This window comes from Podarcis raffonei, chromosome 6 (assembly GCF_027172205.1).
Source record: "Podarcis raffonei isolate rPodRaf1 chromosome 6, rPodRaf1.pri, whole genome shotgun sequence".
NCBI lineage: Eukaryota > Metazoa > Chordata > Lepidosauria > Squamata > Lacertidae > Podarcis > Podarcis raffonei.
In genome coordinates this window covers 95877411-95904926 of record NC_070607.1, presented here as the reverse complement: position 1 = coordinate 95904926, position 27516 = coordinate 95877411, and the positions used below count along the sequence as shown (strand labels likewise).

The 27516-nt window shown below is 48.5% G+C and overlaps 1 protein-coding gene across 1 annotated transcript; it reads right to left on the bottom strand.

Moving 5' to 3' along the window:
• Positions 1-6048: 6048 nt before the first annotated feature.
• PSMF1 (proteasome inhibitor subunit 1) lies at positions 6049-19385 on the bottom strand. Its single transcript, XM_053394642.1, has 7 exons — positions 19027-19385; positions 15788-15940; positions 14148-14230; positions 10658-10852; positions 8561-8614; positions 8287-8445; positions 6049-6697 (listed from the first exon to the last, which is right to left on the bottom strand). Exons 1-7 carry the CDS (start codon positions 19153-19155, stop codon positions 6646-6648), a joined length of 825 nt encoding a protein of 274 aa, XP_053250617.1. The 5' UTR covers positions 19156-19385; the 3' UTR covers positions 6049-6645.
• Between the last annotated feature and the right edge of the window lie 8131 nt (positions 19386-27516).

Below are 27516 nucleotides of genomic sequence, written 5' to 3'. Positions count from 1 at the left end.
CATATTTCAGCCCATCAGAGAGACTCAAGTCAGCTGTAGGAGGTGCATTTAGCTCTGACAGAGAGGCACAGAGGGTGGTGTCCCTATCCTTATATCTAACTACACTTCCCGGGGGGACATCATTTTCCGGTTCGCCTCGGGCAGCAAAATGTATTGGGCCGGCCTTTGGTTGTTGCACACAAAGGGACCACAAGGAAGGGTGCAGGGTTTCCTGGGGGCCACCATGGTCAAGGCCTTTGTGTAAACATTGAGCTGCTTCTTTCTGATGAGGCCAGTCTGTGTATATGGAGCAGGGAGGTTGTGACGCTTATGACACTGCCATCTCCTGAGTCGGACCCTTGCTCTGCCCAGCTCAGCATCGCCTACACCAGCAGCCCAACCTTTTTAGACCCAACCCCACAGCTTCCTCTGGTCCCTGCTCAGATTGCAGTTGTCATCTGAGCAGCACTGACCACAACAAGCCTTTAACCTAACCTACAATTACGAGCTGTGCCTTGCACCTTCAACTAACACTCACAGAGGAAGGAGAGAGCTGAGCTGGGGAGATGACTAAGCCAGTCTCTGTAACAGGTCTTCTTTTTGTAAAATTAAGGCTCAGCACTCATAAAATGCAACTACTGGACTTCAGTAAAAACGGCGCCTTTGCCATATAACTCAGCCAGCCTTCCCCAAGTCAGTTTGTACTCCTCTCCCCATCAGATTATGCTTAGCCGGGCTTCAATTCAGTGGGCAAGATTGGATTTTCCCAAGGCACGGTGGTGGAATGACGAGAGAAGCTCTCAGACCCGGGGGAACTGATTGGTACACAATATGACCGAAATACGGGTCAAGCGAAAGCCCTAAGAGAGGAAATAGGGATCCTGTGGCTCTCTAGATCTTTCTGCGCTCAAGTTCCCATCATCCCTGAGCATCGGCCGTGCTGGCTGAAGGGAGTTGAAGTTTGGAGAGCCACCCCAGCTAAGCTCTTGGTAGCGACCAAATCGCTTCCACTTTCCGTACCACGCCTGACACTTAGGTGGAGCTGTTGCAAAAAGGGACAGTACTAATAGGACCAGCAGTCGTTCTTCGTTCATTCAGCCAAGCGAAGAGCAGAAGAGGCCCTCTCTAGTAGGGACATCCACCAAGTGGCCTTATTTTCGACCAGACCATTGGTCTACCTAGCCAAACATCGTCTATCGCCAAATTTCACATCTCCTTTGGGTCTTTGAGGACCATCTCTCCTAAGCTTCTTCCCCAAGAAAGTGGAGAAGCCAGGGTCTTGGACCTCAAAGGAGATGCTCTGCCACTGAGTTATAGGGACTCTCCCTTACTAGCCAGGTAGCTGTGGTAGGGTAGCTGTGGGGCATTAGCCAAAGGGCCACCAGCCCCTCCTGCCTTACAGACCCCAAACCTTGACCTCCCCAAGGAGGAAGGCTGAAACAGCTTCTGTGGCTCTAGGCCAGCCTTCCAGAGGTTTTGGGCTTCAATTCCCACCATCGCTAGGGAACACAGCTGTACGATGATGGGGCTAACAGTAGTGAGGCCCTGCTGGATGATGATGGGGCTAACAGTAGCGAGGCCCTGCTGGATGGGTCCAATTGAAGTTGTAGCCCAAAACCTGGCGGGGGCAGCAAACCAGGTTGGCGGAGGCTGCTCTAGAGATTTCAAGAGACAGAGGGTCTTTTTTTGCCAACTCCGGGGAACAAAACTGCAGTTCTGTGTTTCCACCATTCGTAGTCACAGTCAGCAACACCCAATAGGTGACTGTGGGTGTTTTAAGAAATGTTCCCCCCAATGATGTATTTGTGTATATTTCTTCCCCCATCCCCCACTGTGTTCCTCCATCAAATTAAAAGTTGATCCTGTAATACTTAACATATCTCTGCCGTTCTTTCAGAGGGCTCTTGGGGTCACACGCTGCTCATGGCGTTTTTGGAACTGGTGGATGGAAAACACACATGTACCCAAAGGTGGAGGTTGGGGGGGGGACATACCTGCCTGAAGCGAGCCAGGTAGATACACCAAAAACCGATGTTCTCTGGGCCACCCATTCCCAGTTCTTTGGTCAAAATATCGCTACAAAGCTTGCTGCCAAAAGCAGTCATAGTAGGGCTTTGGTAAATTAATCCTGGTAAAGGGTTAACTTCACGATCATTTAATAAGAAGGGCTTATATTTAAAGGGACACTTGTTCTTTGCAGCTACTTTGTTTCCGGTGTGTTGCTGCTACAGAAGAAGAAATCAGCAACGGCCGACTCGAGCCTGCAACTAAGTGTTGCAGCGCAGTGTGCTTTTGTCCAGAGCTTCAGCCACTTCATTCCTCTCTCACTTGTACAGTAGTCCATGGTCCGTGAGTGAAATCCTGTGTGCTTAATCCCACTTGCATTAAATTCTTTAGTTCCCCCACTGACCCCTACCAGAAACACTCTCTTCCTGATTCACGCCTACAAGCTATTTCTCTGCATTTTCCAGGGACAAAAGTGGCCCACCCAGACAGAAAGCTGTTTTTTTTCCTACCCTTTATACATAGATCCATGTTCCTGTTCCAGCTTGCACCTCTCAACATCCCACTGAGTTACTTTAAGACTACTTGCGGGACTCCGTGCTGCAGTTTTTTTCCTTTTTTACGGTTGCTCACATCTTGGGAGTTAACTAGTCTGCCAGCTGCACTTCTCTCTTATGTACTAGTGGGGTAGTTCTAGCCACAAACTCACAGGGAGACTTGAATGAGTATTGGCGTTGAGATGACCCTCTCTTCCATGGCTGATACAGTCATACCTCAGGTTACAGCCGCTTCAGGTTGCATTTTTTCAGGTTGCGGACCGCTGAAACCCAGAAGTACCGGAACACGTTACTTCCGGGTTTAGGCAGTTGCGCATGCGCAGAAACGCTAAATCGCGCTTTGCACATGTGCAAAGCGCTGAACCGCAACTCACGCATGCGCAGACGCGGGTTGCGAATGCTGCAGGTTATGAACATGCCTCCCGCACGGATCACGTTCACAATCCGAGCATCCACTGTACTTGCTTTCCTCTACTAAATTGTCTTTCCATTCATTTCGTATCTCGAAAGGCACATCTACAGTGGTACCTCTGGTCGCGAACGGGATTTGTTCCGGAGGCCCATTCACAACCTGAAAAGAATGCAAGCCGCGTCTGTGTGTGCCACAATTCGCCGCTTCTGTGCATGCCGTCATTTTGTGCATCTGCGCATGCGGCGAAACCCAGAAGTAACCCGTTCCGTTACTTCCAGGTCTCTGCGGGACGCAACCTGAAGCAAACGCAACATGAGGTATGACTGTACTGAATTTTCGGCAACAGACTCGTTTATATCAACTGATTACCCAGCCAATCCTATCTGAAGGCAAACAATTAAGCGAGTGGCAATTCTTTTAATCAAATAACAGTCCGCTAGGATAATAAAGTATTTCTCAAATGGGGTTGAATTGATTCAATTCACACACTGCGCACATCAGCTGGCAAAATGGACCAGAGGCAGACAGCTAGAGTTCTGGAGTTTATTTTGCGAGTCTGCTTTTACACTAGGAACGGGGAATGTGTGCCCCTGACAAAGGCTGACTACATATCCCATCATCCTTGGGTATTGGTCGTGCTGGCTGGGAGTTGTAGTCCAGTATGGTGGGGGCGAAGGGACGTGGGTGGCGCTGTGGGTTAAACCACAGAGCCTAGGACTAGCCGGTCAGAAGGTTGGTGGTTCGAATCCTCGCGACGGGGTGAGCTCCCGTTGCTCGGTCCCTGCTCCTGCCCACCTAGCAGTTTGAAAGCACGTCAAAGTGCAAGTAGATAAACAGGTACCGCTCTGGCGGGAAGGTAAACGGTGTTTCCGTGCGCTGCTCTGGTTCGCCAGAAGCGGCTTAGTCATGCTGGCCACATGACCCGGAAGCTGTACGCCCGCTCCCTCGGCCAGTAAAGGGAGATGAGCACCGCAACCCCAGAGTCGGCCACAACTGAACCTAATGGTCAGGGGTCCCTTTACCTTTACCTTATGGTGGGGGCTGGCCTAATGGTTTATTATCCATTGCCCTTAGCTTTTGATTCAGCTATTTGAATTTTTTTTCTTTCTTTAACCCAATACCTTCCTCATGGGCCTTTGGGGGAAAAGCACAGACTAGGGTTTAGAAGCCTATTCTCTCCAGCAAGGACATGCATTATACTTTTGACATTGTGCTTCTTGCCAGCATTTAAGTCCTGGTGACACAGAGAGCGCACCTCCACACAACCCAGCTGTGAGTCCTGCATTGCAGGGGGCTGGACTATGGATCTATGGTAGTCGTCTGAGTGCCGTAGCCCAAAGAATCAACAACCACCACGTGAAAGAGCACGAACTTTTATTATTACTTTAAAGGGGTTAACTTGCAACACACCTACTCAGGTCACCCCTGTGACAACACACACAGTCCTTATTATATCAAATCACAGCCTGTCTGTAGAGACTAAGTCCCTGCGGAGCAGGGACCGTCCGCTTTTTGTTCTCAAGCAAGTAGAAAATGCAGCTGTTTGGAAGTCTCAAAGCCACTGAAATGCCCCAAAGGGAAACAAATGCTCCAGGTTTACTCCCTGTGCTTATTAAGAGCTTAGATGGCTTTCAGAAGTCATGTGCTGCCAGTCCACACCCAAATAGCCCCCTGGCTGGTATGGTAACTGCTCCAAGCAGAAATCTTGCCATCTCTGGTGGCAGGCAGTTCCCAAGACCTCCCAGTGGCGTGCTGAAGAGCAGAGCAACTGCACCACTCAGAGAATCACGCAATTTCAATATTTTTTTTTAAAGCCATCTTGTGGTGGCTGCAAGCCTTGCAGGAAAAAACAATCCGATAATATCAGCTGACCTGAAAAATCACAGCAGTGCCTCCTCTTTGAAGGGATGGACGGGGCGGAATAATAGACACTCGCCAAGTAGAGGAAGAAAACTGTCCTCTCTCTCTCTTTCACAGACACACAAAGCTAACTCGAAGGCCACTGTGACCACCGTGCTGGAAAAGGATTGCGGGAACTTGCTCTAAGGCAGAGTATACTGCTAAGTCTTTCAGCCGCATCAGAGACAGAGAGGCTGATGCTCTACGGATGCTGACGGACTCCTATCAGCCCTTGCAGGTAGCATGGCCAATGCTCAGGGCTGATGGGAATCAGATGACCGGAGGGTCACAGGTTCCCCTTCCGCAAGAAACGCTGTTTGGCAGCGCCTGGAAGATAAGGCAGAGAACGCCATTTCTGGCCCAAGAGAGAGAGAGAGGGGGCAAGACTTTTCCACACGGCCCTGCGGTGTTGGCCGGCCAGCTCTCTACCCTGAATGGAGAGGGTAGAATATGTTCGCCTCCGCTTCAAGCCCTAGTCCCCAGAGAAGCCAAAACAGCAGCCAGGCAGCATAAAAAGCCCTTTTGTACTTAAGGGGAACAGAATCCAAGTCCGCAAGTGGCAGAGACAGATATAAACAATTGACCTTTTTTTGCATGTAGGCTATCCAATATTATTTTGTTTCTGTGTGTGTGTTTTTTAATGGATCTGTTCCCTTAACAGCAGCTGAGCGAGAGGGATGCTGTTCCTTAGTATAAGAGGAGGAAACTTCACCTGTTGAATTTCTGCTGCCAGCCTGCAGTTCAAAAGGCACAGAGTCCGCAAAGGAAGTCCACATCCTTGCATGCAACACAAAGAGGTTGATCTGGGCCTACTTTGCTGGGGACGGCTGTGTGTGTGTGGCAACGGGAGAAGGGGAACCACAGTTACTGTGCTTTCAGAGGCAATTCTGGGGACCCACCTATCTCCCCCCACAAGCTGAGCCTGATGGGGATTGTAGTCCTAGACTTCTGGAGGGAATTCCAGTTTGGGAAGCCTGTTCTCGAGCCAGCATGCAAGAGATACCCTCTAAAAAGCAAAACACATCATCACAAGACAGGGATGCAAGCGGCAAAACGCTGGTTCTGCCCAGACCAAGGAGCCAACTCAATTTGCCTGCCACTAACACCCAATCACCCTGCTGCTATTTCAGCTTCTTACTAGCCCACTCTGTGCCAACCCAAGTGTGCCACCTGGGAAAAGAAGAAGCCTTTTTTGTGGGTTGTTTTTTTTTTACTTGCCAGGTAGCCGGTTGGTTTCATCAGAAGCTAGGAAAATAGGGGGACGGGGAAATGGCCTTTCAAGGAAAAAAGGGGTTTTTAAGTTGGAGCTTGTTTTGAGTGACAAGCTGGGGAGGGTGGAGGCATTTTGGAGGGTGGGCTTTCGATTGGTCCAACTCTTCCCTACCTGCCCCTGCTATGACTAGCGTCAGAAACCATCAGTGGCCAACTGGGTTGCTGGGCACACCCAGGTTTTGGAAGGGGACAATTCCTCCCTGGCCCCTGCGCATCCTTCGAAAACCAACCCCCCAGCAGATGTTAAGAGCATGGCAGTCCGTTTTCACTGGCGCCTGCCGTTTCAGGGCGGCGGGGAAGTCAACCTAAAGTGTTTGGGGCAGCAGGAGAAGAGAGAAGGGGAAAATAGATATATACATAAACATTTCTATGCACACGCCTTCCTCTTCCGGTTTATGTGGTGGGAAATCAAAGCAGGAGACAGGGTGGCGGCCTGCTAGCAGACGGAAGCCCGTGCCCCAAACACTTGGGGGTCAGAGATGAGCGCCGATCAACCCGAGGGGAGCAGGTCCTCAGCAGTCCTCACATGAACATGTCGTCGTAGTTGGGCGGCGGCAGGTGGTCAGGGTTTGGCCTGGAAGGTGAACAAAGAGCATCAACCGTCACTCCCCATATTCTAGGGCAGGCATAGGCAAACTCCGGCCCTCCAGGTTTTTGGGACTACAAGTCCCATCATCCCTGACCACTGGTCCCGTTAGCTAAGGATGATGAAAATTATAGTCCCAAACATCTGGAGGGCTGGAGTTTGCCTATGCCTGTTCTAGGGTGAGCAAGAATAAAATGCTACCCATTCCGTCTACAGAATGGGTAGGCAAACTAAGGCCCGGGGGCCGGATCCGGCCAAATCGCCTTCTCAATCCGGCCCGCTGACATTCCAGGAATCAGTGTGTTTTTACATGAATAGAATGTGTGTTTTTATTTAAAATGCATCTCTGGGTTATTTGTGGGGCACAGGAATTCGTTCATTCCCCCCCAAAAAGTAGTCCGGCCCCACAAGACGCTGAGGTCCAGCTCCGAGGGCCTTCTGGAGGTTCCCTCACTGCGAGAAGTAAAGCTACAGGAAACCAGGCAGAGGGCCTTCTCAGTAGTGGCACCCTCCCTGTGGAACACCCTCCCAACAGATATCAAGGAGAACAACTATCTGACCTTTAGAAGACACCTGAAGACAACTGAAGGCGTTCAGGGAAGTTTTTAATGTGTGACATTTTAATGTATTTTTCAGCCTTGTTAGAAGCCGCCCAGAGTGGCTGGGGAGATTATTATTATTATTATGTTTTATTTTATTGTTATTGCATGTAAAATTGAAAATGCTAAAATAAACTCTCTCTCTCTGTGTGTGTCTGTCTGTGTGTGTGTGTATATATATATTGAGAGAGAGAGAGAGAGAAGAGAGAGGGAGATTATTTTTGCATTTTCAGTTTCACATGCAGGATATATATATATATATATATATATAGAGAGAGAGAGTGTGTCCTTCCCTTCCCTGCCTGGAGATGCCAGGAATCGAACCAGCAGCATTCTGCATTCCAAGCAGATGCACTGAGCCTGAACTACGGCAATCCTGAAAAGCAGGCCCCATTGTTAAAACCTAGCTAAATCTCTGCAGCTCCTGCAGATGGCAGGATGCTATTCTTTCCGTTGGGTACGGGTTGAATTACAGTGGTGCCTCGCAAGACGAAAAGAATCCGTTCTGCGATTCTCTTCGTCTAGCGGTTTTTTCGTCTTGCGAAGCAACCCCATTAGCGGCTAAGAAGATTAGCGCTATTAGTGATTTAGCGGCTTAGCGGCTATCAAAGGATTAGCGGCTAAGCTGCTAAAAGGCTATTAGTGACTTAGCGCCTTTGAAAAAGGGGGGAAAAAGGGGGGGAAATGGCGAGACTCGCAAGACGTTTTCGTCTTGCGAAGCAAGCCCATAGGGAAATTCGTCTTGCGAAGCGCATCGCAAACGGAAAACCCTTTCGTCTAGCGGGTTTTCCGTCTTGCGAGGCTTTCGTCTTGCGGGGCACCACTGTATTGGTTCAATTAGTGAAAAGGGAGCAGCTGTTTTGATTTCCTGCCTCTGGCATGAAAATGTCTCGAACGCAGCAACGTTTTCAACACTAAAATTCTAGGCTGGTGTCCGTCCCTGTCCCATCCCCCCAGCAAACTTGCCCCCCTACTTACCCACTCCGGTTTGCCCCAGGGGGCCCAAAGGGGTCAAATCTGGCACCAGGAGGCACGGATCCTGGAGGCAGCCTGTTGGGGAGTCCTGAAGACGGGTCGCGAATGGGATTTGGAAACCCTGAACGCAGCGGATCCATGATCATCCCACCGCTTCGGCCCCTGAGCAAGAAGAATTTGGGGAGATTGGAGAAGATCCATGGGGGAACATGAACTGTAAATTTCTTATTTTATTTTATTTAAAAAACAGCCTTACAGGTAAAGGGGACTGACTTACCCAAAGGGGTTCAGGTCTTCTCCTCCAACGGCGAAGGGCCCCATGGGGTCTGGCCTGAAACGGAAATGGCGTTTTCACTCTCGGCTAATAATAATAATAATAATAATAATAATAATTTATTATTTATACCCCACCCATCTGGCTGAGTTTCCCCAGCCACTCTGGGTGGCTCCCAATCGAATGTTAAAAACAATACAGCATTAAATATTAAAAACTTCCCTAAACAGGGCTGCCTTCAGATGTCTTTTAAAGATAGGATAGCTGCTTATTTCCTTCACATCTGAAGGGAGGGCGTTCCACAGGGCGGGTGCCACTACCGAGAAGGCTCTCTGCCTGGTTCCCTGTAACCCTCACTTCTTGCAGGGAGGGAACCGCCAGAAGGCCCTCGGAGCTGCACCTCAGTGTCCGGGCAGAATGATGGAGTTGGAGACGCTCCTTCAGGTATACACGACCGAGGCTGTTTAGGGCTTTCAAGGTCAGCACCAACACTTTGAATTGTTCTCGGAAACGTACTGGGAGCCAGTGCAGATCTCTCAGGACCAGTGTTATGTGGTCCCAGCGGCCACTCCCAGTCACCAGTCTAGCTGCCGCATTCTGGATTAATTGCACTTTCCGGGTCACCTTCAAAGGTAGCCCCACGTAGAGCGTATTGCAGTAGTCCAAGCGGGAGATAACTAGAGCATGCACCACTCTGGCGAGACAGTCCATGGGCAGGTAGGGTCTCATCCTGAGTACCAGATGGAGCTGATAAACAGCTGCCCTGGACACAGAATGGACCTGCGCCTCCATGGACAGCTGTGAGTCCAAAATGACTCCCAGGCTGCGCACCTGGTCCTTCAGGGGCACAGTTACCCCATTCAGGACCTGCCTGTCCCCTGTCCCCCCAAAACAGTACTTCTGTCTTGTCAGGATTAGATCAGAGAAGACAAGGAAATGTTTGGAATAACTTTTTTAAAAAGACCAGAGGCATTTCTGTGAAGCATTGTTTGCAGGGATATCCCAAAGGCCTTTAGGGAGGTATTTTTATATGCAACGGCCACAGCTTCGGACTTTGGTGGCAAAGGGGTGGAAGGAACAAGAAGCCCCGACAATAACGGACTGGCGTTGCAAGCTACAAGAATTTGCTGAAATGGCGCAGTTAACCAATACCCTGAGATGCAATTCAAAACAAAAATTTGTGGAAAAGTTGGATAGATATAAAACATATGTTCAAAAATACAGTACAGTGGTACCTCTGGTTAAGTACTTAATTCATTCCAGAGGTCCGTTCTTAAGCTGAAATTGTTCTTAACCTGAAGGACCACTTTAGCTAATGGGGCCTGGTACTGCCGCTGCGCCGCCAGAGCACGATTTCTGTTCTCATCCTGAAGCAAAGTTCTTAAGCTGAAGCACTATTTCTGCGTTAGCGGAGTCTGTAACCTGAAGCGTATCTAACCCGAGGTACCACTGTAAAGGTTTGCTATCTATGCTAGCATTTGATTGACGTTGGAGTGAGACTGAGTTGAGAAATAAGACTAGAGCACATATTGATATAGGAACATATTAGATAATATGTAAAGAAATATACAATAATAAGAGTACATTCATTTGAAAAAAAAGGAATATACAACGGGAAAGGCAAGAAGTCTAGTGTGTTGATATGTATACGATTTTTTTTGGGGGGGGGGGAGATTTATTTTTGTTTTTTTCTCTTTTTTCTTTCATTTTCTTTCTAGGTATATAAAATTCATATATAATTTATGTATACGTGTTGGAAATTATATTATAGTAAGTCCTCTAATGTAATATGACAACGTTTACCGATGTAATATAAAGATGTTAGCAAATAAATAAAACGCTTTTTTTTTTAAAAAAAGAGAGAAGACAAGGAAATCTAAGCAACGCTCAGCTCAGCGCTAGGATCCAGCCTTGCACATGTGAACCTAGGAGCCACAGCTGTCAACTTTTCCCTTTTCTTGCGAGGAATCCTATTCGGAATAAGGGAATTTCCCTTAAAAAAAAGGAAAAGTTGACCGTTGTGTTAGGAGCATCCCTGGGGCAACCTCTGGACCAAAGCCAGTCCCTCCCCACTCTCTGCCGCATTACAAGGGGCTTTACCAGTTGGGCTGCCGGCTGCCGTGGGGATGGCGAGGCGGGATCCACAGCGGGTCATGGTCCGGAGGGTTGGGAGGAGACGGGTTCCGCTCACGCCGGGGCTCCTCCTTGGCCACGCTCCTCTCTTTGGCCGCCTCGAAGGGAGAGACGATGTGGGCCGTGACCTGTGCCTGCAGCTCCTCTGTGTTCTGGTACACTCTGAGGCGGGAGAGAAGGCAGAATTAGAGATCTCCGTTTTGACCACACAGTGGGAAACTGTTTTAACTGCTGTAACAAGGGTGCCTCTGGACCTTACATTGAGGCTCACACTAGTACGTTTCCGAGCACAATTCTAAGTCTTGGCGCTGACCTTTAAAGCCCTAAATGGCCTCAGCCCAGTATACCCGAAGGAGCGTCTCCACCCCCATCGTTCTTTTATTTTTATTTTCTTTTATTCTTATCTTATATAATAATTAAGACTTCTGTCAACATCTCTGATGATTTCCCGTTTTTTATCACTTATTCTGCATTTCTTAGTTTCTCTATTACTCTTAATTACCATTAACTAATAATTCTCCTCATAGTCTTTCTTGCAGAGGGCCTTCTCGGTAGTGGCACCCGCCCTGTGGAACACCCTCCCACCAGATGTCAAAGAGAAAAACAGCCTAGCAGCCCTGTTTAGGGAAGCTTTTAATGTTCGATGTATTACTGTATTTTAATCTTTTGTTGGAAGCCGTCCAGAGTGGCTGGGGAAACCCAACCAGATGGGCGGGGTATAAATAAAATAATAATAATAATAATAATAATAATAATAATAATAATAATAATTCTACAACAAAAAAGACTATTTAGAGTATACTGGACCCCATTATGTTTGTTTAAAAAAGGGCTATCTAAGGTATCTAACTGTTGGCAGAGAACAAGCCCTCAAGAGGTTTCAGGCTCAGTCACTAAATGTCTTCTCAAAAAGCTTGGCAGGTTGCTCCTCTCAGCCTGGCCTACCTCACAGGGCTGTTAGGGGGATGAATGAGGAGCGGGGAGAACAGTGCATTCCACCTTGAGCTCCTTGGAGAAAAGGTGGGATATAATTCATAAATCCATCAGTGGGAAAATGTCTAATTTGGCCGTGTGCTTTTTGATGTTGAGATTCCTGCTCAAACTGAGATTCCTGCACGGCAGGGGCTTGGACTAGATGACCCTCAGGTCCCTTCCAACTCTAGGTGTTATCTTTCTTGTTTATGACTCCTTTTGTTTTGTTTGCAATGTTGTACTTTTCCATGTTGCAAGCTGCCTTTGAGCATGGTTTGAACTATGGAAAGACAACATGCAAATAAAATGATGTACCGTATTTTTCACTCCATAAGACACACTTTTTTCTTCCTAAAAAGTAAGGGGAAATGTCTCTACGTCTTAAGGAGCGAATGCGTGGTCCCTGGAGCCGAATTGCCCAGGGGCGAAAAGCAGATCATGCTTTTTTTTTTTTGAAAGAGGGAAGGGGGTGTTGAAAGGAAACAGCTGATTGGCAAGCGATCGGGAGATAAGGGAGGCTAGCGATAAAGGAGGCTGCCTGCGAGGGGGGGAGGATCCTCAGGATTTTTACATTGGGTCACCCCAAATTCACCATCAGATCACATAGCATGTCCATGGCTACAGCCTGCACCAAAAAAAATCACGCATCCACTGTTTCGTGGGGCCACAATGGAACAAAAAAAAAAATGGTTACAAAGCACGGATCCACATGCATCCTCAGGATTTTTGCACTGGGCTACCCCAAACTCACAGTCAAATCACATGTCTGTGGCCACAACATGAACCACAAAAATCATACATCCACTGTTTTGTTCAGAATATTTTTCCCCCTTGTTTTCCTCCTCTAAACAACTAGGTGCGTCTTATGGTCTGGTGCGTCTTATGAAGTGAAAAATATACATGTGTGTTTTGCTTGCCCACTATTGAACATAAAATGATTAGTTTTCCCCATGCATGTCTGATCTGGCTGGGGGTTCTCGGCTTATGTTCCCACAGCTGTGGAAAGGCCACGCATGTTTCCCCCCACCCAAGGGCCCCTTCGCAAACAGACATCGCTCTTCTTCCGAATGCACCCAAGACCTTTACAAAGAGCTGCAATTACTAGAGGGAGGTCAACACAAGGTAGAGATATTTCTTCTTTGCTGGTTAAACATCTGCCTTACATCAGATAAGCGAAGTTTTGTTAGACCCCTTTCTTTCCCCAGGGCTACAACAGTTTAATAAGCAGGGGCAGCAACTCGGGCTGTCAGTGGAACTTTTGCAATCGATGTCCCTACCAAGGCTATAATAAAAACTAGGTTGTGGGATATTGAACACCAAGAACTAACAATAGCAGCAAAGAAAACATGTTCTTTTTATTTTCAACTTTCTTGGGCACAAGAAACTAACCACAATTACCTTGAATTTCCCTCAAGAAAGAAGGGCATTTTCGCTGGCCAGGTTTAATTCAAATCTATCCAACCTCCTTTGGGGAAGGTTCTCAGGCACGGTGGAAGGAGAAAGAACTTGCCCACGTGAAGAGCACCTGCTGGAAACTCTCACACATACGGTTCTCAATTGTAAACTATATGCTGATCTCCGTCAGCAATTTCTAGATCAACTCTGTATCCCCAAATGGAAACCAGAGTTGGAGGTCATACATTTTCTATTTCAGTGGTACCTCGGGTTAAGAACTTAATTTGTTCCAGAGGTCCGTTCTTAACCTGAAACTGTTCTTAACCTGAAGGACCACTTTAGCTAATGGGGCCTCCTGCTGCCGTCGTGCCGCCACTGCACAATTTCTGTTCTCATACTGAGGCAAAGTTCTTAACCCAAAGTACTATTTCTGGGTTAGTGGAGTCTGTAACCTGAAGCGTATGTAACCCGAAATACCACTGTACTAGGGAATGATCAGGAGCTCACCAAGTTAGTGGCTAAATATCTCTATTTGGTTTTTCGATGTTGAAATACATTGCAGACGTCTGATCTCCCTGGAGACCAAGAGATGCGACGATAGACTGCTCTGCCTCCTTTGTTTTAGCAAATATTTTGTGCCCCTGGGGAAGTGGTAATTCTGTATTGATTTGTTTTGGATGTTTGTAAGGTAAAGGTAGAGGGACCCCTGACCATTATGTCCAGTTGTGGCCAACTCTGGGGTTGCGGCGCTCATCTCGCTTTACTGGCCAAGGGAGCCGGTGTACAGCTTCCGGGTCATGTGGCCAGCATGTCTAAGCTGCTTCTGGCGAACCAGAGCAGCACACGGAAACGCTGTTTACTTTCCTGCCGGAGCGGTACCTATTTATCTACTTGCACTTTGATGTGCTTTTGAACTGCTAGGTTGGCAGGAGCAGGGACCGAGTAATGGGAGCTCATCCTGTTGCGGGGATTTGAACCACCGACCTTCTGATCGGCAAGCCCTAGGCTCTGAGGTTTAACCCACAGCGCCACCCGCGTCCCTTCAGATGTTTGTATGTGATCCCAATAAAAGATTTGATGATGAAATTACTTGTCAAAATCAGCCAGGTGTTCCGGGTCGACGAAGTCGGACACTTTCAAGGTCAAAGCTGTCACTTTCTGTAACTTGGGATCCTGGAGGGAAAACAGAAAAGAGACAGGGCTGAGTTTGGGAAGGACGGAGGTGGAAAAGCGGGAGGAGTATGAACCCACCCCCTATTGAGTGGGGGGGGGGCGGCAGCAAGGAAGATCTCCCTCCTGAAAGTTTGGACCGCCTTGTGTGTGATTAAAGGCGCTGGGAAGGAATCTCGCTCTGCGCATGGTCAGAGGCACTCTTCTCCAATTATCCTCCTATGGCAGGTTTGATCCCAAGCACTGAAAATGGATTCCAGTGCTCAAATTAAATAAGTACAATTGAACCAAACAGGAAAGTCCAACTCCCTGCAGTGCAGGAATATTTTCAGCCCAACGTGGGGATTGAACCCCTGACCTTGAGATGAAGAGTTTCCTGCTCTAGCAAAGACCTTTCTGCTGCTGGAAAAGGGCTGCAGGTCATGAGCAGAGCATCATCCTTGCGTGCAGAAGGACACAAGGGACCAACTCTAGGTAGGGCTTGAAATCCTGGACAGCTGCTGCCAGCCAGTGGAGACAATACTGGGCTGGATGGGCCCAACAGACTACATAAGGCAGCTTCCCATGTCCACGGCAGCTGTTTATCAGCTCCATCTGGTATGCAGGCTGAGACCCTACCTGCCCGCAGACTGTCTCGCCAGAGTGGTGCATGCTCTGGTTATCTCTCGCTTGGACTACTGCAATGGAGGAGTTTGGATTTGATATCCCGCTTTATCACTACCCGAAGGAGTCTCAAAGCGGCTAACATTCTCCTTTCCCTTCCTCCCCCACAACAAACACTCTGTGAGGTGAGTGGGGCTGAGAGACTTCAGAGAAGTGTGACTGGCCCAAGGTCACCCAGCAGCTGCATGTGGAGGAGCGGGGAATCAAACCCGGTTCCCCAGATTACGAGTCCACCGCTCTTAACCACTACACCACGCTGGCTCTCCAATGGTGTAGCATTGGCTACACCAATGCGCTCTATGTGGGGCTACCTTTGAAGGGGACCTGGAAACTGCAACTAAACCAGAATGCGGCAGCTAGATTGGTGACTGGGAGCAGCCGCCAAGACCACATAACACTGGTCCTGAAAGATCTTCATTGGCTCCCAGTACGTTTCTGAGCACAATTCAAAGTATTGGTGCTGACCTTTAAAGCCCTAAACGGCCTCGGTCCAGTATATCTGAAGGAGCATCTCCACCTCCATCATTCTACCAGGACACTGAGGTCCAGCACCGATGGCCTTCTGGTGGTTCCCTCACTGCGAGAAGAAAAGTTACAGGGAACCAGGCAGAGGGCCTTCTCGGTGGTGGCACCCGCCCTGTGGAAAGCCCTCCCACCAGATGCCAAAGAGAAAAATAACTACCAAACTTTTAGAAGACATCTGAAGGCAGCCTTGTTTAAGGAAGCTTTTAATGTTTGATAGGTTATTGTATTTTAGTGTTCTGTTAGAAGCGGCCCAGAGTGGCTGGGGAAACACAGCCAGATGGGTGGGGTATAAATAAATAATAATTATTAATTATTATTATTATTATCATCATCATCATCATCATCCATCAGCTGCCTGCAGAGCCGCCTCACCATGGCATTGAGGATGATGCTGCCGTCCATCATGATCCCCTTCAGCAGTAGGTCACGGGAATCGTCCTTCATCCTGTAGCGGAGGGTGAACAGGTCGCTGTCTGCGTTCCACCCGGCAGGCAGCATCTCAGACTTCCTCTCGTTGGCGCCTGGCTGTGCAACGACACCCCGGAAGAGAGAGGCGAAACTTTAAAAAATTCACTGGACTGCATCTCTTTGACCTCTGATGGAAGGTGCACTTGGGTGGACTTTGGGCACTATTCTAGCTATTTAAAGCATTTTTACCTTCAGCTGAAAAGGCACCCAGGGGGGCTTACATTTTTTAAAAACCCTCCATTCCTTACCAGCCGATTCACAGGTTAAAGAGACGGCATGAAAGGAAAATGGGTTGGGGAGGGAGGAGGAAGAGTACAAGCACTTTCTTGAGTCTGGTACCAGTCCTTAAACATGGCCTGGAAAGGACCTTCTCAGTGGTGGCAGCTTCCAGACTCGAACGCCCTTCCCAGGGAAGCTGGATTGGCTCCTTATCATTGTCATAAACAACAACAACAACAACTCGCCCTTCCCCCTAAGGTCCCAGGGCAGGTCACAATATTAAAAACAGTTCAAAACAGCATGCAATCATAAAAATAAGGTAGGCCATACAAATAAATATACACAAGCAATTCTGACATTTTAATACTGCAACGCGCCATAGGACCTTAGGGGGAAGGGCAGGTAAACAACAACAACAACATGTGCAGGAAGAACGACGTTTGCAAGCTATGTATCCAGCCAAGTTCTTTGGGTAGTTTTTACAATACAGAGATCAATAAAAATTAAAACCAAAGCACTGGCACTCTTATCTTTGGTATGATAAAGTCAAAGTACATAGAGGTTTTACAAATCATGTGATAAGATCTATATATGAGGTTTGGGAAAGGAATAAGAACCTGCTGGAGAGGAAAACACCATGGTGGATATCACCTGTGGAGGTATTAACTGAGAGACCATTTAAAGGCTCAGGAACCCATTGCAGGGTTATGTTATGGATTGAGTAGCTACTGCACCTTTTCACAATATTGTAATTTTCTGAGATTGTTAATTTGGGGTTTTCATCAGCTGTACGCCATAATCATCACAATTATAACAAAGGCTTGCCATATTTCGCTTTGCATGTCATGAGTCCATCTCATATATTAGTTTTTTCACCTTTTAAGTTGAATTACTGAAATAAATGAACTTTTCCATGATATTCAAATTTTTTGAGTTTCACCTGTAGATTTGAAAAGGGAAAGCCTATTGGCGTGATGGAGGGAAGTCATAAGCTCGCCAGAGCTGTAGGGAATGAGAGATGTAGATGAATATTTGAAATTACTGTTTATTGTTTAAAGTGAAAATTTAATAAAAATTATATTATATATATAAAAAAATTAAAACCAAAGCAAGCACCTGCCTACAGTTCTGGTTGCCACACCCTTAAAAGAGAGATATATATAATAGAACGGGAATAGGAAGCCAAAATTAAAACAGAATCATAGAACTGAAGGGATCCAGGGGGTCATCTAGTCCAACCCTCTGCAGAGCAGAACCTCAACTAGACCACGCATGACAGATGGCCATCGAACCTCTGCTTAAAATCCCCCAAGGAAGGAGAGCGCACCACCTCCCACCTGGGCTTTTGAGGAGTGGGGGAGGAAGGTAAGTTATGGGGAGAGGCACAACATGTAAGATTCTGTGTCCAGGGCAGCTGTCTACCAGCTCTATCTGGTACGCAGGATGAGACCCTACCTGCCCGCGGACTGTCTCGCCAGAGTGGTGCATGCTCTGGTTATCTCCCGCTTGGACTACTGCAATGCGCTCTACGTGGGACTACCTTTGAAGGTGACCCGGAAACTGCAATTAATCCAGAATGCGGCAGCTAGACTGGTGACTGGAAGTGGCCGCTGAGACCATATAACACCGGTCTTCAAAGACCTACATTGGCTCCCAGTACGTTTCCAAGCACAATTCAAAGTGTTGGTGCTGACCCTTAAAGCCCTAAACGGCCTCGGTCTAGTATACCTGAAGGAACGTCTCCACCCCTATCGTTCTGCCCGGACACTGAGGTCCAGTGCCAAGGGCCTTCTCTTGCTGCGAGAAGCCAAGTTACAGGGAACCAGGCAGAGGGCCTTCTCGGTGGTGGCGCCCGCCCTGTGGAACGCCCTCTCACCAGATGTCAAAGAGAACAACAACTACCAGACTTTTAGAAGACATCTGAAGGCAGCCCTGTTTAGGGAAGCTTTTAATGTTCGATGTATTACTGTATTTTAATATTTTGTTGGAAGCCGCCCAGAGTGGCTGGGGAAGCCCAGCCAGATGGGCGGTGTATAAATAAAATAATAATAATAATAATAATAATAATAATAATAATAATAATAATAATACAAATACCACATCCTGCCAGGCTGGTGATCACTGCTTCTCACTGGCCTGGGTGGCCCAGCGATGCAGCTGGTCTGAGGCGTCCAGAGACGAGGAAGGAGTTGGCAACCCCTCTCCTTTTTTGCCCCAGGAAGTTAAGAGGAGACAGCTTACTCCATGGGTAGGCAAACGAAGGCCTGGGGCCGGATCCGGCCCAATCGCCTTCTAAAACCAGCCTGCAGAGGGTCCTGGAATCGGTGTGTTTTTAAATGAGTAGAATGTGTGCTTTTATTAATAATATAATAATATTTTATTATTTGCACCCCGCCCATCTGGCTGGGTTTCCCCAGCCACTCTGGGCGGCTTCCAACAAAGGTTAAAAATACATTAATACGTCACACATTAAAAACTTCCCTGAAGAGGGCTGCATCTCTGGGTTATTTGTGGCGCATAGCAATTTGTTCATTCCCCCCTCCCCTAAATATAGTCCGGCCCCCCACAAGGTCTGAGGGACAATGGACCGGCCCCCTGCTGAAAAACGTTGCCTACTCCTTCGCCCTTTTCACAGCCTGCCAAAGTGGAGGCCGCCACTACGCAGCTGCCCAGACGATCTCACGCCCCCTTCGCCGCGACGCACCTGGGCAGAGGCGCCGAGGGGGAGCGGCAAGAGTTGGCAACCCCCCCTATTTTTCCAGCCTGGTAAGCAGCGCCAGCATTAACCCCTGCCCTTCCCGCAGCCTGCCGCCTCGACGCAGCTACCCAAGACGACCTCGCGCCCCCTTCTCCGCGACGCACCTGGGCAGAGGCGCCGAGAGGGGGGGAGAGCGTTGGCAACCCTCCTTCCCTTCTGCTCTCACCTCGTCGCCGGCGCCGAGGCAGCGGAAGCCTTGCGTGATGAGCTTCCAGTGCAGGTAGCAGATCAAGGCGTCCTGCGGGCTGGAGATGTCCGGGGAGACCGAGTGGTAGAGGAGCTCCAGCCCGGCCATGGCGCCGTCCCGGCCGCCGCCGCCGCCGCCGCCTGCACGTGGGGAAGGAAGGAGAGAAGGAAGGAGGAAGGATTAGGAGGAGGAGGAGGAGAAAGAGAAGAAAGGGCCTCGCACACAAAACCAGCCGCCGGCGCAGGAGGGTCCCTCTCCGGTTAGGCGCGCTGCGAAAGCGAAAGTGGCGACCGGGGAAGCAGCCTCCCCCGCGCGCGCGCAAAGGGAAAAGAGGGAGGAGGAAGCCTTTCCCCGGTTAGAGTCCCCGGCTCTCTGCACTCACAAGCCCGGCAGCCAACGCGGAGCCGGGCGTTGGGGTTCCGACGGCGCCGGCAAAGCGCAAAGAAGGGGAGCATCGCGTCCATGGCGAAGCGAGGCAACCGCGCGCCAAGTTGGCGTGCGCGCTGGTGCTTTTATGCGCCAGAGCGCACGGGAAGGACGGAAACGGGCTCCGGGTTCGGGGTGGTTTTGCGCCGGGGAAAAAGCAAGGCCGCAGTCAAGTCAAAGGTGCATTGAAGAAATATAATTTGGAAACATAAAAGGGAAGATCGGAGGTCACGCTGGCTAGAATTGCAAACAATATAAAAGGCAAATAATGGAGGAACAAATGGTTGTAGATTATTTGTTACCATTTTTTCTCTTTGCATTTACTGAGTATTTCTGTTATGCACTTCTCAATTAATAAAGCATTTTTTTTAAAAAATACGGGGGAAGAAAAAGCAAGGCCGCAAGCGGAAAGTGGGGAGGAGTAGGAGAAATGCAAACACGCTGCCCTGAAAGTTATAATATATAATAATAATTTATTATTTATACCCCGCCCATCTGGCTGGGCTTCCCCAGCCACTCTGGGCAGCTTCCAACAAAATATTAAAATACCGTAATGCATGAAACATTAAAAACTTCCCTAAACACGGCTGCCTTCGGATGTCATCTAAAAGTCTAGTAGTAGTTGTTCTCTTTGACATCTGGTGGGAGGGTGTTCCACAGGGAGGGCGCCACTACCGAGAAGGCCCTCTGCCTGGTTCCCTGTAACTTGGCTTCTCGCAGTGAGTGAACCGCCAGAAGGCTCTTTGCGCTGGACCTGTGTCCGGGCAGAACGATGGGGGTGGAGATGCTCCTTCAGATATACTGGACCAAGGCTGTTTAGGGCTTTAAAGGTCAGCACCAACACTTTGAATTGTGCTCAGAAATGTACTGGGAGCCAATGTAGGTCTTTCAAGACTGGTGTTATGTGGTCTCAGCGGCCACTCCCAGTCACAAGTCTAGCTGCCGCATTCTGGATTAATTGCAGTTTCTGGGTCACCTTCAAAGGTAGTCCCACGTAGAGCACATTGCTGTAGTCCAAACGGGAGATAACCAGAGCATGCACTACTCTGGCAAGACAGTCCGCAGGCAGGTAGGGTCTCAGCCTGTGTACCAGATGGAGCTGGTAAGCAGCTGCCCTGGACACAGAATTGACCTGCGCCTCCATGGACAGCTGTGAGTCCAAAATGACTCCCAGGCTGCGCACCTGGTCCTTCAGGGGCACAGCCACCGCATTCAGGACCAGGGAGTCCTCCACACCCGCCCGCCTCCTGTCCCCCGCAAACCGTACTTCTGTCTGGTCAGGATTCAACCTCAATCTGATAGTCGCCATCGATCCTCCAACCGCCTCCAGACAGTCACAAGTATCGTGAGTTTGGGGTGGTCAGTCTGTGGGATGCCCGAATCCTAATCTCTGGGGTTCTCGATGCAGCAGCAAGGCGTGAAATCGAATGCAGGATCCCATTGTTGAGTTAGCATTCAAGTTCATATCCTCCAACATTTCTCCAGCGCATGGGCGCAGCCAGGATTTTTCTTGGGGGGTGGTATAAAAAGTTATTGATCTTTTTGTTGGGAGATCACAGGTAAACCCCCCCCAAAAAGAGGACATTGTGGGGGGCAGGCTTTTGTTAGGGGGACAGGCTTCTGCTGGGGCCGGGGGGCAGACCCTCAGTTAATAGAGTATTGTTAATGCTTTTCAATACTTTTTGAGGGTTTAGGGGGGCAGCTGCCTCCCTGCCCCTCCCTTGGCTACGCCCACGTCTGATTTCAAGGGACGGTGTCCTAAGCCTTCACTGCACCCTTTTCTGCTAAAAAGAACTTTGTTTAGACCAGCCTTCCCAGATATCTAGAATGCTGGTGTGTTTATACACTGTTTATACAGTGTTTATATATTTGACCAGGTCAAACTGTTTATACAGTGTTTATATATTTGACCAAAATGGTCAAAGGCCTGGAAACGATGCCTTATGAGGAACGGCTAAGGGAGCTGGGCATGTTTAGCCTGGAGAAAAGGAGGTTAAGGGGTGATATGATAGCCATGTTCAAATATATAAAAGGGTGTCACATAGAGGAGGGAGAAAGGTTGTTTTCTGCTGCTCCAGAGAAGCGGACACGGAGCAATGGATCTAAACTGCAGGAAAGAAGATTCCACCTAAACATTAGGAAGAACTTCCTGACAGTAAGAGCTGTTCGACAGTGGAATTTGCTGCCAAGGAGTGTGGTGGAGTCTCCTACTTTGGAGGTCTTTAAGCAGAGGCTTGACAACCATATGTCAGGAGTGCTCTGATGGTGTTTCCTGCTTGGCAGGGGGTTGGACTCGATGGCCCTTGTGGTCTCTTCCAACTCTATGATTCTATGATTCTATACAGTTAGTGGATATTTTCAGTTTACGGAATGTTTTAATCTGTAAAACCCAACAGGGAAAAAGGTGTGGGGTATACATAAATGCAGAATCAAGAATCAAACCAGGGAAGAGAAGCAGCGGAAGAAGAATGGAAAAAATTTAAGGACTATTTAAAGAAATATTACAAAATTAATGAAAGTTAAAATGATGTTGGATTAGAAAATAAATGGTTACTATTAGTAATGGATAAGATAAGGAGAATAAGTAAGATCAAACTAAATTAAAATAAGGGAAGATTTGCTGAATAAATGATTAGAAATTGGAATACAGAAAAGGGAGGCATGAGGAATTCGGAGAAGCAAGGTATAAGAAAACAAGATCTGAAATTGTACTTGTTTTTTTGTTTGTTTGTTGTGTTTATTGTATCGCATTGTTATGTTTTTGTTGTTATAAAAAAAAATCCTTTAATAAAAAAATAAAAAAAGGTATACATAAATGCATAATGATAATACTAATAATTACTAATAATTTTGTTGTTTTACTCTTCTGGTGAACTGCTTTGAGGTTTGTTTCTTTGTTTTACAATCAGGTATGTGAATTTTTATGAAATAAATATAAACAAATAAAAGGGTTACTACTGGTTTTCCCAGTACAGTGGTACCTCGGGTTAAGAACTTAATTATTTCCGGAGGTCTATTCTTAACCTGAAACTGTTCTTAGCCTGAAGCACCACTTTAGCTAATCGGGCCTCCTGCTGACACCGCGCCACCGGAGCACAATTTCTGTTCTCATCTTGAAGCAAAGTTCTTAACCCGAGGTACTATTTCTGGGTTAGCGGAATCTGTAACCTGAAGCGTCTGTAACCCGAGGTACCACTGTAGTGATGTATGGAAGTGAGAGCTGGGCCGTAAAGAAGGCTGATCACCAGAGAATGGATGCTTTTGAATTCTGGTGCTGGAGGAGACTCTTCAGAGTCCCATGGACTGCAAGAAGGTCAAACCTATCCATTCTAAAGGAAATCAGCCCCGAGTGCTCACTGGAAGGACAGATCCTGAAGCTGAGGCTCTAAGACTTTGGCCACCTCCTGAGAAGAGAAGACTCCCTGGAAAAGACCCTGATGTTGGGAAAGATGGAGGGCACAAGGAGAAGGGGACGACGGAGGACGAGATGGTGGGACAGTGTTCTCGAAGCTACCAGCATGAGTTTGACCAAACTGCGGGAGGCAGTGGAAGACAGGAGGGCCTGGCGTGCTCTGGTCCATGGGGTCACGAAGAGTTGGACACAACTAGACGACTAAACAACAACAACAATCTAAGGAATGTTGGGGCTTCCTAACTTTCCAGAAATCTGAAATTAAGAGGACTCAGGAGAATCTCTGAATTGCATCCTCTATGCATTGGGAAGATCTTAAAGTACCCGGATTTGAAACCAGTGTCGCACACGACTAAAAAACTGAACAACAACAACAAAGCCTGTGCCTAGCTACCTCTGTTCTCCCCACTGGGGAAGCCCCCTATAGCCAGGCTACCCCCCTCGCACACCCCTCCAACCCTTCCCATGCTTTACTACTGACCATGTGTTTTCCGGGCTCTCTCCGCCATGGCTACTGCCACCTGCCCCACATGGTCCAAAGGGTACAGAAGAAGGGGGGCAGAGGCCAGGGCGATAACATGGCCTCCAGCTTTGCTTTGCCGACTTATCTGGTTGCCGTGCAACAGAGACCCCCAGGGTTCCATGTTCCATGCGCCCAGCTCTTGCAAGAGACTCGCAAGTCGGTTGGGATCAGGGCCGAGAGGAAGAGCGCAGGTCACCAGGATTGGTCCTGAATCACTGGTGCTAAGTGAGCTTGCGATGCTGGCCTTTCTTGCCTCCTGGCTCGCCCCTCTGACTCGGGAGTAAGGGAGCAATGCTTTATTACAGCAGATCAGTAATAATAATATTGTACAAACAACTCCATATTTTCTTTACAAATATTTATCATTTACAATACTGTCTTATTTATTTTATGGTACTGTACATTGATTATTGCTTTCATGTTATGGATCAATGGTAAAATCCATGTTAAATTGCTGTTTTAGGGGTTGGTTTTTAAAAGTCTGGAATGGATTAATCCGTTTTGCATTACTTTCTATGGGAAACAAAACAAACAAACAAAATCCTTCCGTGTCGGTCTGACTATGGCAAACCAACACGGCTACCCATCTGTAACTTTCTGTGGGAAACTGCGCCTTGGTTTTGGAACGCTTTGGTTTGGGAACGGACTTTCAAAACGGATTAATCTTGAGAACCAAGTTACCACTGTATATACGATAAACAAGCATGCTTCATTCAAAGGTCTTGAGCATGGGTAGGCAAACTTAAGGCCCAGGGGCCGGATCCGGCCCAATCGCCTTCTAAATCCGGCCTGCGGACAGTCTGGGAATCAGTGTGTTTTTACATTAGTAGAATGTGTCCTTTTATTTAAAATGCATCTCTGGGTTATTTGTGGAGCATAGGAATTTGTTCATTCCCCCCCCCCAAATGTAGTCTGGCCCCCCACAAGGTCTGAGGGACAGTGGACCGGCCCCCTGCTGAGAAAGTTTGATGACCCCTTGGCTTGAGTTAACCTCCAATGGTATCAAATAGAAGTTGCATGGCGATCTCAGAAGGGCCACTGGAGGGCGCCCCACCCTTTCTAAAGCCCCCTTTCTGAGATTTCAATTTTGTGCTTTCGCTCCCTTCTCTGTTGTTTATGTGGGTCGGGAGACGGAGAGGCTTCCATCGCTGGAGGAACGGGGAGCCAGCAACGCGGAAGTGGATTACACACCTGTAATCGTTGGAAGCTGCAAAGGTACCTGAACTGCATTTGGGGGCGCAACCACCTCTATTCATAGCTTGTGGCTTTGCTCTGTATTTCTTTTGATGCTGTGCTTTTGTTTCCATGAACAGCTGATAATAATAATAATAATAATAATAATAATAATAATAATAAAAAAATTTTATTTATATCCCGCCCTCCCCAGCCGAAGCCGGGCTCAGGGCGGCTAACAACAATCAAATAATCAAACAATCAAATAAACCAACATTCTAAAAATATTTCATTATAAAAATTAATTAAAATCAAGTTAATGGCAACCATTAAGCAAAACTCTGTGCAGGTTGCCAGAGGAGGGAGTCAGGCTGCGCCCTGACCAAAGGCCTGGTGGAACAACTCTGTCTTGCAGGCCCTGCGGAAAGATGTCAAGTCCCGCAGGGCCCTAGTCTCTTGTGACAGAGCGTTCCACCAGATTGGAGCCGCAGCCGAGAAGGCCCTGGCTCTAGTTGAGGCCAGCCTAACCTCTCTGAGGCCTGGGACCTTCAGGATGTTTTTATTTGCAGACCGTAGGTTTCTTTGTGGGGCATACCAGGAGAGGCGGTCCCGTAGGTACGAGGGTCCTAGGCCGTATAGGGCTTTAAAGGTTAAAACCAGCACCTTAAACCTGATCCTGTACTCCACCGGGAGCCAGTGCAGCTGATATAGCACCGGATGAATGTGGTCTCGCAGCGAAGACCCCATAAGGAGTCTCGCCGCGGCATTCTGCACCCGCTGGAGTTTCTGGGTCAGTCTCAAGGGCAGCCCCACGTAGAGCGAGTTACAATAATCCAGTCTGGAGGTGACCGTCGCATGGATCACAGTGGCTAGGTCAGGGCGAGAGAGATAAGGGGCCAACTGCTTAGCTTGGCGGAGATGAAAAAATGCCGCCTTTGTTATAGCTGTAATCTGCGCCTCCATAGAGAGGGAGGTATCGAAGATTACACCCAAACTCTTAACGGACGGTGCTGGCACTAACTGCACCCCCGCAAGAGATGGGAGTTGCCCCCTCAATCCCATATCGTCCCGTCCCAGCCAGAGGACCTCTGTCTTCGAAGGATTTAACTTCAACCGGCTCCCACGTAACCATCCAGCCACAGCCTCCAGGCATCTGGTCAGTGTGTCTGGGGCCGAGTCAGGATGGCCATCCATCAACAGATAGAGTTGGGTGTCATCGGCATACTGATGGCAACCCAGCCCAAAACTCCGAACAAGCTGGGCGAGGGGGCGCATAAAGATGTTAAAAAGCATCGGGGAGAGAATCGCACCCTGAGGCACTCCACACACCAAGGAGTGGCGCGATGACAATTCCCCCCCAAGCGCCACCCTCTGTCCCCGACCAGAGAGAAACGAGCGCAGCCATTGGAGGACTGTGCCCTGGATCCCCACGTCGGCAAGGCGGTGGTCTAGGAGTTCGTGATCGACCATGTCAAAGGCTGCTGACAGGTCTAGAAGAATCAGCAGCCCTGACCCGCCTCGATCCAGCTGCCTGCGGAGATCATCTGTTAGGGCGACCAGAGCCGTCTCGGTCCCATGACCAGCGCGGAAGTCCGCGGAAGCCGGACTGATGGCACCTATTTCCCTGAGTGCAGCTATAAGACGCGTGTTTCTCAAAGCTGTTATGGGAAAATCCTTGGGCTCACTTGGATTGCCAAACAAAGACACCAGCCAGGAATATAGGAGCCAAACAGCAGCCAGCAGGCCTGGTCTTTTATTTTTTAAGGACTCTTGCAACAGGACTTCCACCCCCACCACATGGGAGAAGCAGGAAGAAGCCCAGAACAAAGGACGGCTCCCACTTTTATCAGTTTTACAAAGATACCCGCAACACCCCTAAAATTACATCATGCATACATCACAAATTGGGAGGGTCTGAATAAATAAATAAAATTAATAAATTGTCCAGTAGCACCTTAGAGACCAACTAAGTTTGTTCTGGGGACGCGAGTGGCGCTGTGGGTTAAACCACAGAGCCTAGGACTTGCTTATCAGAAGGTCGGCGGTTCGAATTCCTGCGAAGGGGTGAGCTCCCGCTGCTCGGTCCCCGCTCCTGCCAACCTAGCAGTTCGAAAGCACGTCAAAGTGCAAGTAGATAAATAGGTACCACTCCGGCGGGAAGGTAAATGGCGTTTCCGTGCGCTGTTCTGGTTCACCAGAAGCGGCTTAGTCATGCTGGCCACATGACCACATGAGCTGTACGCCGGCTCCCTCGGCCAGTAAAGCGAGATGAGCACCGCAACCCCAGAGTTGGTCACGACTGGACCTAATGGTCAGGGATCCCTTTACCTTAAGTTTGAGCTTTCGTGTGCATGCACACTTCTTCAGATACACTGAGACAGAAGTCACCAGACCCTTATATAGTGTGTGTGATGGCCTGGGACTTGGACTTGGAACCAGTGGAGTCTCAGTCCACACCGGATCCTTTGCCTCAGGCATCATCTGAACCAAGTCTGGGGCCTGATCCTGAAGAATCCGAGTCTGCACAGGTTCCCCTACAACAAACACCAGCTGGGCTGAGTCAGGGGCCTGAGCCTGCCCTGGCTCCAGATGCGGGGATGACCTCGTTGCCTTCAGCTGGGCCATCACTTACAGCTGCTCCACTACCAGTTGGGTCAGGGGAGGCTGAGGCGGCCCCTGAGTCTAGTAACCCACCGACGTTTCCCGAGCTGCAGAGACTGAGGTCTGAGAGAAGGAGAGACCTGAGTACTCGCAGGAGGAGTGCTGGCCTTCGGGCGAAACTTTCTTCCAAAAATGAAACCTTCATCTGGTTGTAAATATTAAGATTAAACCAGCAAGAATGAGTCTTTCTGTAAAAAAATATGATTTAAATTCTTACTGACAAGTGATTTAAATCATGATTTAAATCAATTTGATTTCAATCAAATCCACCCTG

What these genes read in the sequence shown, in the direction of transcription:
- PSMF1 (XM_053394642.1), bottom strand. Translation starts at nt 19,155, where the DNA reads ATGGCCGGGCTGGAGCTCCTCTACCACTCGGTCTCCCCGGACATCTCC. An exon ending in GCCTCGGCGCCGGCGACGAG is followed by an intron (nt 15,941 to 19,026) that starts GTGAGAGCAGAA and finishes GTCGTTGCACAG; the next exon opens with CCAGGCGCCAACGAGAGGAA. An exon ending in GAAGACCTGAACCCCTTTGG is followed by an intron (nt 8,446 to 8,560) that starts GTAAGTCAGTCC and finishes CTTCTTGCTCAG; the next exon opens with GGGCCGAAGCGGTGGGATGA.